At 47.3% G+C, this 15,715-nt stretch overlaps 1 protein-coding gene across 1 annotated transcript in view; it reads right to left on the minus strand.

The window, feature by feature from the left end:
* Positions 1–15,715, minus strand: part of LOC129818367 (breakpoint cluster region protein-like) — a 120,701-nt gene that overhangs the window by 49,020 nt on the left and 55,966 nt on the right. The window contains exon 2 of the mRNA XM_055874184.1: positions 1,444–1,628. Within this exon, the coding sequence (XP_055730159.1) occupies positions 1,444–1,628 (185 nt within the window). The remainder of the gene's footprint in view (positions 1–1,443; positions 1,629–15,715) is intronic.

The raw sequence follows: 15,715 nt of genomic DNA on the forward strand, positions 1-15,715 counted from the left end.
CCATCACACTTTGTGGACAGTGAGTGTGTGTATGTGTGTGTCTGTGTGCGCCTGTGTATGCTTATTAAAACCGGCCAGGGACTCACCATTTATTGGCAGATTCAACCATCAATCAATTTGACAAACACTCAGTCTGCTACTAAGGCGAGACAGGGGTGGGTCACAGGTCTTACTTTATTACCACTGATGTGATTACTTCCTCCAGGAGAGAGAGACTGCAGTACAGTGATGTGATTACTTCCCCCAGGAGAGAGAGACTGCAGTACAGTGATGTGATTACTTCCTCCAGGAGAGAGAGACTGCAGTACAGTGATGTGATTACTTCCTCCAGGAGAGAGAGACTGCAGTACAGTGATGTGATTACTTCCTCCAGGAGAGAGAGACTGCAGTACAGTGATGTGATTACTTCCTCCAGGAGAGAGAGACTGCAGTACAGTGATGTGATTACTTCCTCCAGGAGAGAGAGACTGCAGTACAGTGATGTGATTACTTCCCCCAGGAGAGAGAGACTGCAGTACAGTGATGTGATTACTTCCTCCAGGAGAGAGAGACTGCAGTACAGTGATGTGATTACTTCCTCCAGGAGAGAGAGACTGCAGTACAGTGATGTGATTACTTCCTCCAGGAGAGAGAGACTGCAGTACAGTGATGTGATTACTTCCTCCAGGAGAGAGAGACTGCAGTACAGTGATGTGATTACTTCCTCCAGGAGAGAGAGACTGCAGTACAGTGATGTGATTACTTCCTCCAGGAGAGAGAGACTGCAGTACAGTGATGTGATTACTTCCCCCAGGAGAGAGAGACTGCAGTACAGTGATGTGATTACTTCCTCCAGGAGAGAGAGACTGCAGTACAGTGATGTGATTACTTCCTCCAGGAGAGAGAGACTGCAGTACAGTGATGTGATTACTTCCTCCAGGAGAGAGAGACTGCAGTACAGTGATGTGATTACTTCCTCCAGGAGAGAGAGACTGCAGTACAGTGATGTGATTACTTCCTCCAGGAGAGAGAGACTGCAGTACAGTGATGTGATTACTTCCTCCAGGAGAGAGAGACTGCAGTATGGTGCGTTTACAACAACACATACTAGCATAGCACCAGGCTAGGCTAACCCAATCAGTGAGGTGTACACACACAAACCTATCGCAAGGTAATCACATCACAAAAATGGCAATATAATGTCACTAAGGTAGTATGGCTTATTGATGAAGATAATAAGCTATTATACTATAGATCTACTGGAGGGGGTGTGTGTGGTCTCTCTTCATGGTAACCTATGAGGAGAAAGAGGCCTCAGAGATAAGTGTCTATGCTTCTTCATGGCAGGCTGTGATGGAGGGCCAGAAGGTGATAGAACAGAGTAGGAGATACATGAGGAGCTTCCTGGGGTGATTGGGAGGTTACCTTTGTGACATAGACTCAACGGGGGGGGGGGGCACTCACCGACTTGGAGGACTCAAGGGATCCGGAGGAGAGGGTGTCTCGGCTGCTGCGGCTCTTGGAGCTGAGGTGTGGCGACGAGGAGGGCGAGTCGTCGATGTAGGGCAGGATGTCATGGTGGTGCCTCTGCTCCTCCGCACGGTCCGCATCGTAGCCGTAAGTGGGAGGGGTCCCCGTGAACGGACCATCTGTGATTGACAAAGCATTTGTGATCATGTTGTTGAGTATAAGGGTAATTATCCTGGTATAGATATTTCTGCTTCTAGTCTAAATCCCTTCAAGGCCAGGAGGCTGAGTACAGTGGAGAGTTCTGGGAAGTGTGTGTGTAATGCTGGGGGGGTGGGGGCATCCGTGTCAGAATGTCAGAGACCTTTTGATATACCCCCCACGACAGCTGTCTATGGTTCATGTGTTCTGACGTTTTTCTCTCTCAAGTTTGCACCACACAGTAAGCATTTTGTCTGCATTTACATGAGCTCAACCTCCCTCCACTGGAAACGGCAGCCAGGGGCTCTGAGTGGATGGTCGGGGGCCAAACAATAGATTGAATTTGAAAAGAACAATCATTTTACACCTTGATTTCATTCTATTCGTGGGAAAACTTGTAAACATATTTCCTAAATTAAACACATTTTTGGGTGAATTCCTGGTGATTTAACAGTATTGTTTTTTTTACCTAGAAACGATGGGGGGCCCACTGACATACTGTGTGTGACATTTTTCTATTTCCTTACTCATGGTTCTAACTTTCACTCCATCGTTAAGCCATTTTTCTCTCTCCCTCTCCCACACTCCCCTCTGTCTGTGTGCCCACTGCCCACTCTACCCTGAGCCTACTGCCCATAGTGACAGTGTCGCTGCTGCCAACCACCCTGCAGAGCATGCTGCCAGGCCATGCCAGGTGAGGCCAGGGGACAACTGAGGGACTGTCTGAGGATGGGTACACCGCCTGCCAGGTGCCTGCTCAGTGCTCCATGCCAAGGGCCATTAAGACAGTCTCTCCATAGATAGACACTACCAAAGTATGCATCACCAAAGTGTGCACACATAGGAGTCTATGTAGAGTAGTAGTAGCCACAACCAATAATACTTACAAGATCATAAAAGATCACTATCTATCTAACTGCTGCAAAAGGGAGATCTAGTGGTGGAGGGACATACAAGGCAAAAAGGCACGTTAAGAGTAACATCATTGTTTATATTGATTTAGGACTAAATTACAACCACTCAAGATTCAAAGACTTACACAGTATATGCAGTATACATGAACTAGGTCAGACTTACACAGTATATTCAGTATACATGAACTAGGTCAAGCTGGGAGGTATTTCCCTCATTTACCCTAAGCAAGTATAGTGTACAGGTCTGTATTAGTGTCTGGTATGATTCTACACTAATTGTATGCCTAGGGCCTCAGAGCTTGTGTGCATTTTCCAGTAAGGAGGGATGAGACATCATACGGCAGTTACAGGTCAGCTGTGAGTGCACTGTGCAATAGGTGCTGGCTCCAGGGAACACAGTGTCTCTAAGACAGCTCCCTCTAGCCCAGACAGGGTCTACAGTACAGTAACAGCCCTTCTAGCCCAGACAGGGTCTACAGTACAGTAACAGCCCCTTTAGCCCAGACAGGGTCTACAGTACAGTAACAGCCCCTCTAGCCCAGACAGGGTCTACAGTACAGTAACAGCCCCTCTAGCCCAGACAGAGTCTACAGTACAATAACAGCCCCTCCAGACAGGGTCTACAGTACAGTAACAGCCCTTCTAGCCCAGACAGGGTCTACAGTACAGTAACAGCCCCTCTAGCCCAGACAGAGTCTACAGTACAATAACAGCCCCTCCAGACAGGGTCTACAGTACAGTAACAGCCCTTCTAGCCCAGACAGAGTCTACAGTACAGTAACAGCCCCTTTAGCCCAGACAGGGTCTACAGTACAGTAACAGCCCCTCCAGACAGGGTCTACAGTACAGTAACAGCCCCTCCAGACAGGGTCTACAGTACAGTAACAGCCCTTTAGCCCAGACAGAGTCTTCAGTACAGTAACAGCCCCTCTAGCCCAGACAGGGTCTACAGTACAGTAACAGCCCTTCTAGCCCAGTGAGTCTCTTTCTCTTTCTGAACAGATCCTCCATTTGTCCGCTGGCCGGCTCCACAGCTGCAACCATACTCATTCTGGTCACACCCCGGCTCACGCTTCCTTCCAAACCTCCTCTCCTCTCTAATTCCCCCAACAGCCCCCGCTGGCAAGGAATCCACCATCAATAATACACACTCATACTCACGCACAAGCCCTTGCCCCCATCTCCCCATCTCTCAAAAAGTCCACAAATGTTCTTCCTGGAGCTATTGGCAGAGGACAGTTCAACCATCGCCAACGGGGAAAAACAGTGTTAAATCACGTTGGCATGGAAACATTTTTTGGGGGGAGAGGAGGACTTTTCCTCACACAGGTGGAAAAGTACAATAAGGTACACTGCTGCCACAGCAAAACATGAGTCTTTTCCAAAACACAAGAGGGCGGGTCTAGAAAAGTATCATATGACCTGATTTCCAGAAACACTGAGCTATTGATGTCAGCTCTAGGTACATGTCATGTATAAATGATATCGACTTTGGTGCTGTTATGAATGGTGTAAAACTCTGCATTGTGTAAATCACATACAGCACACTACCTGTGTGTGTGTGTGTGTGTGTGTGTGTGTGTGTGTGTGTGTGTGTGTGTGTGTGTGTGTGTGTGTGTGTGTGTGTGTGTGTGTGTGTGTGTGTGTAGGCGTGAAGACCTCTGTAACTAGAGTGTGAAGGAGACCTCTCAAACTAGACTGTGAAGGAGACCTCTGTAACTAGAGTGTGAAGGAGACCTCTGTAACTAGAGTGTGAAGGAGACCTCTGTAACTAGAGTGTGAAGGAGGCCTCTGTAACTAGAGAGTGAAGGAGGCCTCTGTAACTAGAGCGTGAAGGAGACCTCTGTAACTAGAGCGTGAAGGAGACCTCTGTAACTAGAGTGTGAAGGAGGCCTCTGTAACTAGAGCGTGAAGGAGACCTCTGTAACTAGAGCGTGAAGGAGACCTCTGTAACTAGAGTGTGAAGGAGGCCTCTGTAACTAGAGCGTGAAGAAGACCTCTGTAACTAGAGTGTGAAGGAGACCTCTGTAACTAGAGCGTGAAGGACACCTCTGTAACTAGAGTGTGAAGGAGGCCTCTGTAACTAGAGCGTGAAGGAGACCTCTGTAACTAGAGCGTGAAGGAGACCTCTGTAACTAGAGCGTGAAGGACACCTCTGTAACTAGAGCGTGAAGGAGACCTCTGTAACTAGAGCGTGAAGGAAACCTCTGTAACTAGAGCGTGAAGGAGACCTCTGTAACTAGAGCGTGAAGGAGACCTCTGTAACTAGAGCGTGAAGGAGACCTCTGTAACTAGAGCGTGAAGGAAACCTCTGTAACTAGAGCGTGAAGGAGACCTCTGTAACTAGAGCGTGAAGGAGACCTCTGTAACTAGAGCGTGAAGGAGACCTCTGTAACTAGAGCGTGAAGGAGACCTCTGTAACTAGAGCGTGAAGGAGACCTCTGTAACTAGAGCGTGAAGGAGACCTCTGCACTGCAGCTCTGGAGCAGAACAAACACCCATCCTCTCTTTCTTTCCCTTCACTTTTCCACCTCTATTTCTCCTCCACTTCTACACTCTTAGAAAAAAGATGCACACGGGAAACTGTTGAGCGTGAAAAACCCAGCAGCGTTGCAGTTCTTGACACACTCAAACTGGTGTGCCTGGCACCTACTACCATACCCTGTTCAAAGGCAGTCAAATATTTTGTCTTAACCATTCACCCTCTGAATGCCACACATACACAATCCATGTCTCAATTGTCTCAACGCTTCAAAATCCTTCTTCAACCTGTCTCCTCCCCTTCATCTACACTGATTGTGAAGTGGATTTAACAAGTGACATCAATTAGGGATCATAGCGTTCACCTGGATCCACCTGATCAGTCTATGTCATGGAAAGAGCAGGTGTTCCTAATGTTTTGTATTCTCAGTGTATGTGTATTCAAGTGTTTTTCTTCATCTCTACTTGTGTATGTGTGATTTTAAAGAGAAATGTTGCCTGTATATTGAAGGTCTATAAGGCAATAACCGCAAAACACACAAATGAAACGATCAGTGCCTCAAGCTCAGTCCCTGTGGTGTAGACGTAGAAAGAGAGAGAGAGAGAAAGAGGAGGGATGGAATAGGGAGAGAGAGAAAGAGGAGGGGTGGAAGAGGGAGAGAGAGAAAGAGGAGGGGTGGAATAGGGAGAGAGAGAAAGAGGAGGGGTGGAAGAGGGAGAGAGAGAAAGAGGAGGGGTGGAAGAGGGAGAGAGAGAAAGAGGAGGGGTGGAATAGGGAGAGAGAGAAAGAGGAGGGGTGGAAGAGGGAGAGAGAGAAAGAGGAGGGGTGGAAGAGGGAGAGAGAGAAAGAGGAGGGGTGGAAGAGGGAGAGAGAGAAAGAGGAGGGGTGGAATAGGGAGAGAGAGAAAGAGGAGGGGTGGAAGAGGGAGAGAGAGAGAGGGGCCTTTAGGGAGGTTGCAGGAGACTACCGTGAGATGCCTCAAGGAGAGAGGGCGCCCCGTTCCCTCTGAGCCCCAACATCCCCTAAATATCCAATTTACATGCAATTTAACCCCACAGAAAGGAGGGGGGATCAGCCAAAATGGGACTCTCGAAAATGTAACTGAAATCTCAGCTAAAGCATAGCCTTGGGCGCTGAGCGGGATCAAATGAAGTTGATCACAGTGTTGCCGTGGTAATCCCATGTTACCACACTTGACAGCAGCTAATTTGATAAACGCTGTCACTGTCTTGTCATTAAGGGCGAATGGGGCCGTAAAATACATGGTGGATCTACCAGCACCTCAATATCCACCAGAATGAAAAACTCTGGGTGGGGCACTTCTTTACTGACCAAACCCAGGGGTGTGTCTCAAATGGCACCCCATTCCCTTGATAGTGAACTACTAGGCCCAAAGAGCTCTGGTCAAAAGTAGTGCGCTATAAAGGAAACAGGGTGCCATTGGGACGCAGCCCAGGAGGCAGACAGGCAGGAGACAGAATGAGAGGCGACACCATCCCTGCTCCTCTGATCTCATTAACAGTAAGAATCTGTGTCCCCTGACACATAGTCATCTACAAATCACAACAATCCAAATACCAAACGTCCAAGATTTTTAAACAAACGTATTATTATTCATAATTCAGCTAATTTGCTTCTCAGAGGTCTTTGAGAGGCGCATGGCGTGAATCTCAGTGGAAACGCACCAACCGCAGTGCTGGATAAAATGCCCAGGAGTGGCACTAAAGTGGGTGCCAGCCCCACAACTAGTGCCAGCCCCACAACTCCCCCTGGGATGAAAACCATCCCTTTTGTTTCAATGAGTCCGAAAACACAGACGCAGGGGCGAGCCAGCCCTACAATCACACCAGGCAGCCACACACACACACACAAACAAACAAACAAACACACACACAAACACACACACACAGAGAAAGAAATGAGGACGTGAAGTACAATGTGTGTTTGTCACAATGTGTAGAATGTTTTTCACATCAGTAGTAGAGCAAGATTAGTTTAGTTCCATCAAAGTCCTGACTGGCTGCTTTGTAGATAGAATACACAGTACAGATTTGGTTTGATACATGTGACTATCATACTCTATGACGGTTACAGTGACTCAAACACACAGCCAGGAGTCCCATGATCTATGGCTCAGACACACTGTCCTACCATGACGGACAGAATCATTTACATCAACTACCACACTCCCAGAGAGTACATAGACAGATTAAAGGACAAGGAATAAGCTGCCATGATTATTTTCCATTTGTGCTGTATATCTGTCTGTAGAAACACTGATGTTCCTGTGGTCCCACTACCAGCAGCAGTGACAGACTGAGGCTGTGTGTGTGCTGTCACAGGGACAGAGGGGAACGCTTTCAATGATTGAGTCTTTCGCAAATAGTTGGCCATGATTGAATCACAGATAATGAGGTTAGGGCTGAGGAAATTCCCCCATCCTTTCTGAATCTAAAAACAGACACATGGGAGGAACACAGAACACAGTTTTTTTTTTAACACCCCAACATCCATGTAGCTACCATCATGTTCAGCCATCTACAGTCAGAGGTACTGATACTGTACAACTGAGGATCCGAACCAAGAAGAGTTTACTGGAACTGATGGCTTCCGGGTTGGGCGGACAGCTACAAAGGGAGCACGGCTGACATGGCCCTGATTGTGTGTGTTGTGCCAGCCTCCTTTCTCCCTTTACAGTGTACTACTTTTGACAAGGGCCCATAGGGGAGGCTCATTACCCAGCCATGCTTTGCTAGCATAGACTGGAATATGTTCCGGGATTCATCCAATGGTATTGAAGAGTATACCACCTCAATCATCGGCTTCATCAATAAGTGCATCGGCAACGTCATACCCACGGTGACCGTACGTACATATCCCAACCAGAAGCCATGGATTACAGGCAACATTCGCAATGAGCTAAAGGCTAGAGCTGCCGATTTCAAGGAGCGGGAGACTAATCCGGAAGCTTATAAGAAATCCCGCTATGCCCTCAGACGAACCATCAAACAAGCAAAGCGTAAATACAGGATTAAGATTGAATCCTACTACACAGGCTCGGACACTCGTCGGATGTGGCATGGCTTGAAAACTATTACGGACTACAAAGGGAAACCCAGACGAGAGCTCCCCAGTGACGCTAGCCTACCAGACGAGCTAAATGCCTTTTATACTCGCTTCGATGCAAGCAACACTGAAGCATGCACGAGAGCACCAGCTGTTCTGGATGACTGTTTGATAACGCTCTCGGTAGCCGATGTGAGCAAAACCTTTAAACAGGTCAATATTCACAAAGCAACGGGGCCAGATAGATTACCAGGACGTGTACTCAAAGCATGCGCGAGCCAACTGGCGGTAAATGATTACTGCCCCGTAGCACTCACGTCAGTAGCCATGAAGTGCTTTGAAAGGCTCGACAGCATCCTTCCAGATACCCTAGACCCACTCCAATTCGCATACCGCCCCAACAGATCCACAGATGACGCAATCTCAATCGCACTCCACACTGCCCTTTCCCACCTGGACAAAAGGAGCACCTTTGTGAGAATGCTGTTCATTGACTATAGCTCAGCGTTCAACATCATAGTGCCCACGAAGCTCATCACTAAGCTAAGGACTCTGGGACTAAACACCTCCCTCTGCAACTGGATCCTGGACTTCCTGCCGGATCGGGGATGGCAACAACACGTCTGCCACGCTGATACTCAACACTGGGGCCCCTCAGTGGTGTGTACTTAGTCCCCTCCTGTATTCCCTGTTCAACCATGACTGCATGGCCAAGCACGACTCCAACACCATCATTAAGTTTGCTGACGACACAACAGTTGTAGGCCTGATCACCGACAACGATGAGCCAGCCTATAGGGAGGAGGTCAGAGAACTGGTAGTGTGGTGCCAGGACAACAACCTCTCCCTCAATGTGAGCAAGACAAAGTAGCTGATCGTGGACTACAGGAAAAGGCGGGCCGAACAGGTCCCCATTAACATCGACTGGGCTGTAGTGGAGCGGGTCGAGAGTTTCAAGTTCCTTGGTGTCCACATCACCAACGAACTATCATGGTCCAAACACACCAAGACAGTCGTGAAGAGGGCACGACAAAACCTTTTCCCCCTCAGGAGACTGAAAAGATTTGGCATGGTTCAACAGATCCTCAAAAAGTTATACAGATGCACCATCGAGAGCATCCTGACATGTTGGATCACCACCTGGTATGACAACTACTCGGCATCTGACCGTAAGGCGCTACAAAGGGTAGTGAGTACGGCCCAGTACATCACTGGGGCCAAGCCCAGAAAATTGTCAGAGACTCCAGTCAACCAAGTCATAGACTGTTTTCTCTGCTACTGCACGGCAAGCGGTGCCGGAGCGCCAAGTCTAGGACCAAAAGACTCCTTAATAGCTTCTACCCCCAAGCCATAAGACTGCTGAACAATTAAACAAATGGCCACCGGACTATTACATTTACCCCCCCCCCCCCCCCCCCCCCCCTCCATTTGTTTTCTCACACTGCTGCAACTCGCTGTTTATTATCTATGCATAGTCACTTCACCCCATCCTACATGTACAAATTACCTCAACTAACCTGTACCCCCGCACACTGACTCGGTACCGGTACCCCCTGTATATATCCTCGTTATTGTTATGTTTTTATTATCATTTTTTACTTTAGTTTAGTTTTGGTAAATATTTTCTTAACTCTTCTGGAACTGCACTGTCGGTTAAGGGCTTGTAAGTAAGCATTTCCCAGTAAGGTCTACACTTGTTGTATTCGGCGCATGTGACAAATAAAGTATGATTTGATTTGATTTGATTTATATCCCAAACATGTGTTCAATCGCTGCAGAATCACACAGAGACAGTGAGTAATAATAGAGCACGCTCAATTACCGGAAACATTTTGGAACATGAACACTGCTCATTAGACAACAGTTCAACATAAATGTGTGATGGAACATCGAGACTAGCTTCTTGTGAGGCAGGCTGTGCATGAAGCAAGTTAATGATGGTGAAACATTGTTTTAATAGGAACGAGGAGATGTGGATGTGCTTTAAGTGGCCTGCTGTCTGCTCCCCCCCCCCCCCCCCCCACTGATGAAGATAATAACAGGAATAATGGAATCCTTATCGCCAGCCCCTATTTGCTCATTCCTTTGCAGCCAGTCCTTTTCAGAAGAACACAATAGGTGCGCCCTTAGAATCAGATTGCACTTTCTCTCTCTCTCTCCTTCCGTTTCTCTCTCTCTTATTATGTCTCCGGCTCCCTCTTTTTCCTTTCCCATGTTGCTTTGCAGGAGTCAGTCTGCGATCTTGCCACGTCTGTAAATCTTTGGGCGCACTTCACCTCTCTCTGATGTATCATTATCACCGTGGCAACAGCAGTTTGAGTGCGCACGTGTGTGCATGTGTGTGTGTGTGTGTGTGTGTGTGTAGTGGGCACTTTAATCTGCCTAGCTATCCGCAGAACGCTCCATGACCCCTAAAACAATTATATACAGTGCCTTCGGAATGTATTCAGACCCCTTTACTTTTACAACATTTTGTTTCGTTACAGCCTTATTCTAAAATTGATTAAATTGTTGTTTCCCCTCATCAATCTACACACAATACCCCATAATGACAAAGTAAATATAGCTTTTTAAACATTTTTGCAAATGCATTCCAAATAAAAGTATTCAGACCCTTTACTCAGTACTTTGTTGAAACACCTTTGGCAGCGACTACAGCCTCAAGTCTTCTTGGGTATGAACCTAAAAGCTTGGCACACCTGTATTTGGGGAGTTTCTCCCATTCTTCTCTGCAGAGCTTCTCAAGCTCTGTCAGGTTGGATGGGGAGAGTTGCTGCACAGTTATTTTCAGGTCTCTCCAGAGATGTTCGATCGGGTTCAAGTCCGGGCTCTTGCTGGGCCACTAAAAGACATTCAGAGACTTGTCCCGAAGCCACTGCTGCGTTGTCTTGGCTGTGTGCTTAGGGTCATTGTCCTGTTGGAAGGTGAACCTTCGCTCCAGTCTGGAATTTCTTCATCGAGAATCTCTCTGTACTTTGCTCTGTTCATCTTTCCCTCGATCCTGACTAGTCTCCCAGTCACTACCGCTGAAAAACATCCCCACAGCATGATGCTGCTACCACCATGCTTCACCGTAGGGACGGTGCCAGGTTTAATCTAGACATGACGCTTGGCATTCAGGCCAAAGAGTTCAATATTGGTTTCATCAAACCAGAGAATCTTGTTGCTCATGGTCTGAGAGTCTTTAAGTGCCTTTTGGCAATGTGCTTTTTACTGAGGTGTGGCTTCCGCCTGGCCACTCTACCACGAAGGCCTGAATGGTGGAGTGCTGCAGAGATGGTTGTCCTTCTGGAAGTTTCTTCCATCTCCACAGAGGAACACTAGAGCTCTGTCAGAGTGACCATCGGGTTCTTAGTCACCTCCCTGACTAAGGCCCTTCTTCCCCAATTGTGCGGCCAACTCTTGGAAGAGCCTTGGTGGTTCCAAACATCTTCCTTTCAAGACTCTCTGTTTAACTGGGTCCTGGACTACCTGACGGACTGCCCCCAGGTGGTGAAGGTAGAACACAACACCTCCACTTCACTGATCCTCAACACAGGGGCCCCACAAGGGTGCGTGCTCAGCCCTCTCCTGTACTCCCTTTTCACCCATGACTGCGTGGCCATGCACACCTCCACCTTAATCATCAAGTTTGCAGATGACACAACAGTAGTAGGCCTGATTACCACCAATGACGAGACAGCCTAGAGGGAGGAGGTGAGGGCCCAGGGAGAGTGGTGCCAGGAAAATAATCTCTCACTCAACGTCAACAAAACAAACGAGCTGATTGTGGACTTCAGGAAACAGTAGAAGGAGCATGCTCCTATCCACATCGGCGGGAACGCAGTGGAGAAGGTGGACAGCTTCTAGTTCCTCGGTGTACACATCACTGACAATCTGAAATGGTCCACCCAATAGACATTGTGGTGAAGAAGGCGCAACAGGGCATCTTCAACCTGAGGAGGCTGAATAAATTTGGCTTGGCCCCTAAAACCCTCACAAACTTTTACAATTGAGAGCATCCTGTCGGGCTGTATCACTGCCTGGTATGGGAACTGCACCGCCCGCACTGCAGGGCTCTCCAGAGGGTGGTGCGGCCTGCACAACGTAAACTACTTGCCCTCCAGGACACCAACAGTACCCAATGTCAAAAAGATCATCAAGGACATCAACCACCCGAGCCACGGCCTGTTCACCCTGCTATCATCCAGAAGGCGAGGTCAGTACAGGTGCATCAAAGCTGGGACCGAGAGACTGAAAAACAGCTTTTATCTCAAGGCCATCAGGCTGTTAAATAGCCATCACCGGTTTCGCAACCCTGCACCTTAGAGGCTGCTGCCCTATTTACATAGAGTTGGAATCACTGGCCACTTTAATAATGGAACACTAGTCACTTTGATAATTTTAAAATAATGTTTACATACTGCTTTACACATCTCATATGTATATACTGTATTCTATTCTACTATATTTTAGTCAATGCCACTCCAACATTGCTCAATCTAATATTTATATTTTTCTTAATTCCATTTTACTTTTAGATGTGTGTATTGTTGTGAATTGTTAGATATTACTGCACTGTTGGAGCTAGGAACACAAACATTTTGCCACTGTGTTTTGGGGGACCTTCAATGCTGCAGAAATGTTTTGGTACCCTTCACCAGATCTGTGCCTCGACACAATCCTGTCTCGGAGCTCTACGCACAATTCCTTCGGCTGTGTTCTTGCTCTGACATGCACTGTCAACTGTGGGACCTTATATAGACAGGTGTGTGCCTTTCCAAATCATTTCCAATCAATTTAATTTAGCACATGCAGACTCCAATCAAGTTGTAGAAACATCTCAAGGACAATCAATGGAAACAGAATGCACCTGAGCTCAATTTCAGGTATGAATACTTACGCAAATAAGGTATTTCTGTTTATTATTTGTAATACATTTTCTCAAATTGTTGCTTTGTCATTATTGGGTATTGTGTGTAGATTCCTGCATTTTTTTTTATTTAATCCATTTTAGAATAAGGCTGAAACATAACAAAATGTGGAAAAAGTCAAGGGGTCGGAATACTTTCTGAAGGCACTGTATGAATTTCAGATTATATATACACTGCTCAAAAAAATAAAGGGAACACTTTTAACGGTCGTCCTCCTCCTCTTCGGATGAAGAGGAGGAGTAGGGATTGGACCAAAGCGCAGCGTGATAGTTTGACATAATGAAGTTTATTAAAGTAAAGACGAAAACCGAAAACACTTCAACAAACTACAAAATAAGAAACGAACGTAGACAGACCTGAACTATGAGAACTTACATATAACACGAAGAACGCACAAACAGGTACAGACTACAACAAACGAACGAACAAACCGAAACAGTCCCATGTGGTGCAACATACACAGACACGGAAGACCACCACCCACAACAAACAATGTGAAACAACCTACCTATATATGGTTCTCAATCAGAGGAAAACGTAAACCACCTGCCTCTGATTGAGAGCCATACAAGGTCAATTAACACGGACACTTAACATAGATACACAAAACATAGAATGCCCACCCCAACTCACGTCCTGACCAACTAAACACATACAAAAATAACAGAAAACAGGTCAGGAACGTGACAACACTAAAATAACACATCCTAGATCTGAATGAATGAAATATTCTTATTAAATACTTTTTTCTTTACATAGTTGAATGTGCTGACAACAAAATCACACAAAAATTATCAATGGAAACCAAATGTATCAACCCATGGAGTTCTGGATTTGGAGTCACACTCAAAATTAAAGTGGAAAACCACACTACAGGCTGATCCAACTTTGATGTAATGTCCTTAAAACAAGTCAAAATGAGGCTCAGTAGTGTGTGTGGCCTCCACGTGCCTGTATGACCTCCCTACAACGCCTGGGCATGCTCCTGATGAGGTGGCGGATGGTCGCCTGAGGGATCTCCTCCCAGACCTGGACTAAAGCATCCGCCAACTCCTGGACAGTCTGTGGCGCAACGTGGCGTTGGTGGTTGGAGTGAGACATGATGTCCCAGATGTGCTCAATTGGACTCAGGTCTGGGGAACGGGCGGGCCAGTCCATAGCATCAATGCCTTCCTCTTGCAGGAACTGCTGACACTATCCAGCCACATGAGGTCTAGCATTGTCTTGCATTAGGAGGAACCCAGGGCCAACCGCACCAGCATATGGTCTCACAAGGGGTCTGAGGATCTCATCGCAGTACCTAATGGCAGTCAGGCTACCTCTGGCGAGCACATGGAGGGCTGTGCGGCCCCCCAAAGAAATGCCACCCCACACCATGACTGACCCACCGCCAAACCGGTCATGCTGGAGGATGTTGCAGGCAGCAGAACGTTCTCCACAGCATCTCCAGACTCTGTCACGTCTGTCACATGTGCTCAGTGTGAACCTGCTTTCATCTGTGAAGAGCACAGGGCGCCAGTGGCGAATTTGCCAATCTTGGTGTTCTCTGGCAAATGCCAAACGTCCTGCACGGTGTTGGGCTGTAAGCACAACCCCCACCTGTGGACGTCGGGCCCTCATACCACCCTCATGGAGTCTGTTTCTGACCGTTTGAACAGACACATGCACATTTGTGGCCTGCTGGAGGTCATTTTGCATGGTTCTGGCAGTGCTCCTCCTGCTCCTCCTTGCACAAAGGCGGAGGTAGCGGTCCTGCTGCTGTGTTGTTGCCCTCCTACGGCTTCCTCCACGTCTCCTGATGTACTGGCCTGTCTCCTGGTAGCGCCTCCATGCTCTGGACACTACGCTGACAGACACCGCAAACCGTCTTGCCACAGCTCGCATTGATGTGCCATCCTGGATGAGCTGCACTACCTGAGCCACTTGTGTGGGTTGTAGACTCCGTCTCATGCTACCACTAGAGTGAAAGCACCGCCAGCATTCAAAAGTGACCAAAACATCAGCCAGGAAGCGGTCTGTGGTCACCACCTGCAGAACCACTCCTTTATTGGGGGTGTCTTGCTAATTGCCTATAATTTCCACCTGTTGTCTATTCCATTTGCACAACAGCATGTGAAATTTATTGTCAATCAGTGTTGCTTCCTAAGTGGACAGTTTGATTTCACAGAAGTGTGATTGACTTGGAGTTACATTGTGTTGTTTAAGTGTTCCCTTTATTTTTTTGAGCAGTGTATATATTTATTTTTCATTTTTAACATTTTAGTAATTTAGCAGACACTCTTAATCAGAGCGACTTACAGTAGTGAATAGATACATTTTGGTACATTTCCCCCATGGGATTCAAACCCACAACCCTGGCATTGCAAGCACCATATTCTACCAACTGAGCTACACAGGACTGAGCAACACATGAGGACCTATCAAAAACATATCTTCACACCAATCACAGGTGGTAACTACGACATGACTCGAACATGTCCAGTGTTGCGGGTTGGGAACAGGCCCTCGGGCCAGAGGTCGACGGTTAATGTATTCATGGAGAGGTCAGAGGGGAAAGGAGGCTCAGTGTCACCATGTCTTCACGTCATGGGGGAAGCTAGCTACCATGATGCCCAAGGGAGTAGGAGGCTAAAATCCAATAACACAAAAGCATTACCCTGCTTTAGGTAATGTGGTACAGCTGGTTCCTCTTC

This window comes from Salvelinus fontinalis, chromosome 21 (genome assembly GCF_029448725.1).
Source record: "Salvelinus fontinalis isolate EN_2023a chromosome 21, ASM2944872v1, whole genome shotgun sequence".
Lineage (NCBI taxonomy): Eukaryota > Metazoa > Chordata > Actinopteri > Salmoniformes > Salmonidae > Salvelinus > Salvelinus fontinalis.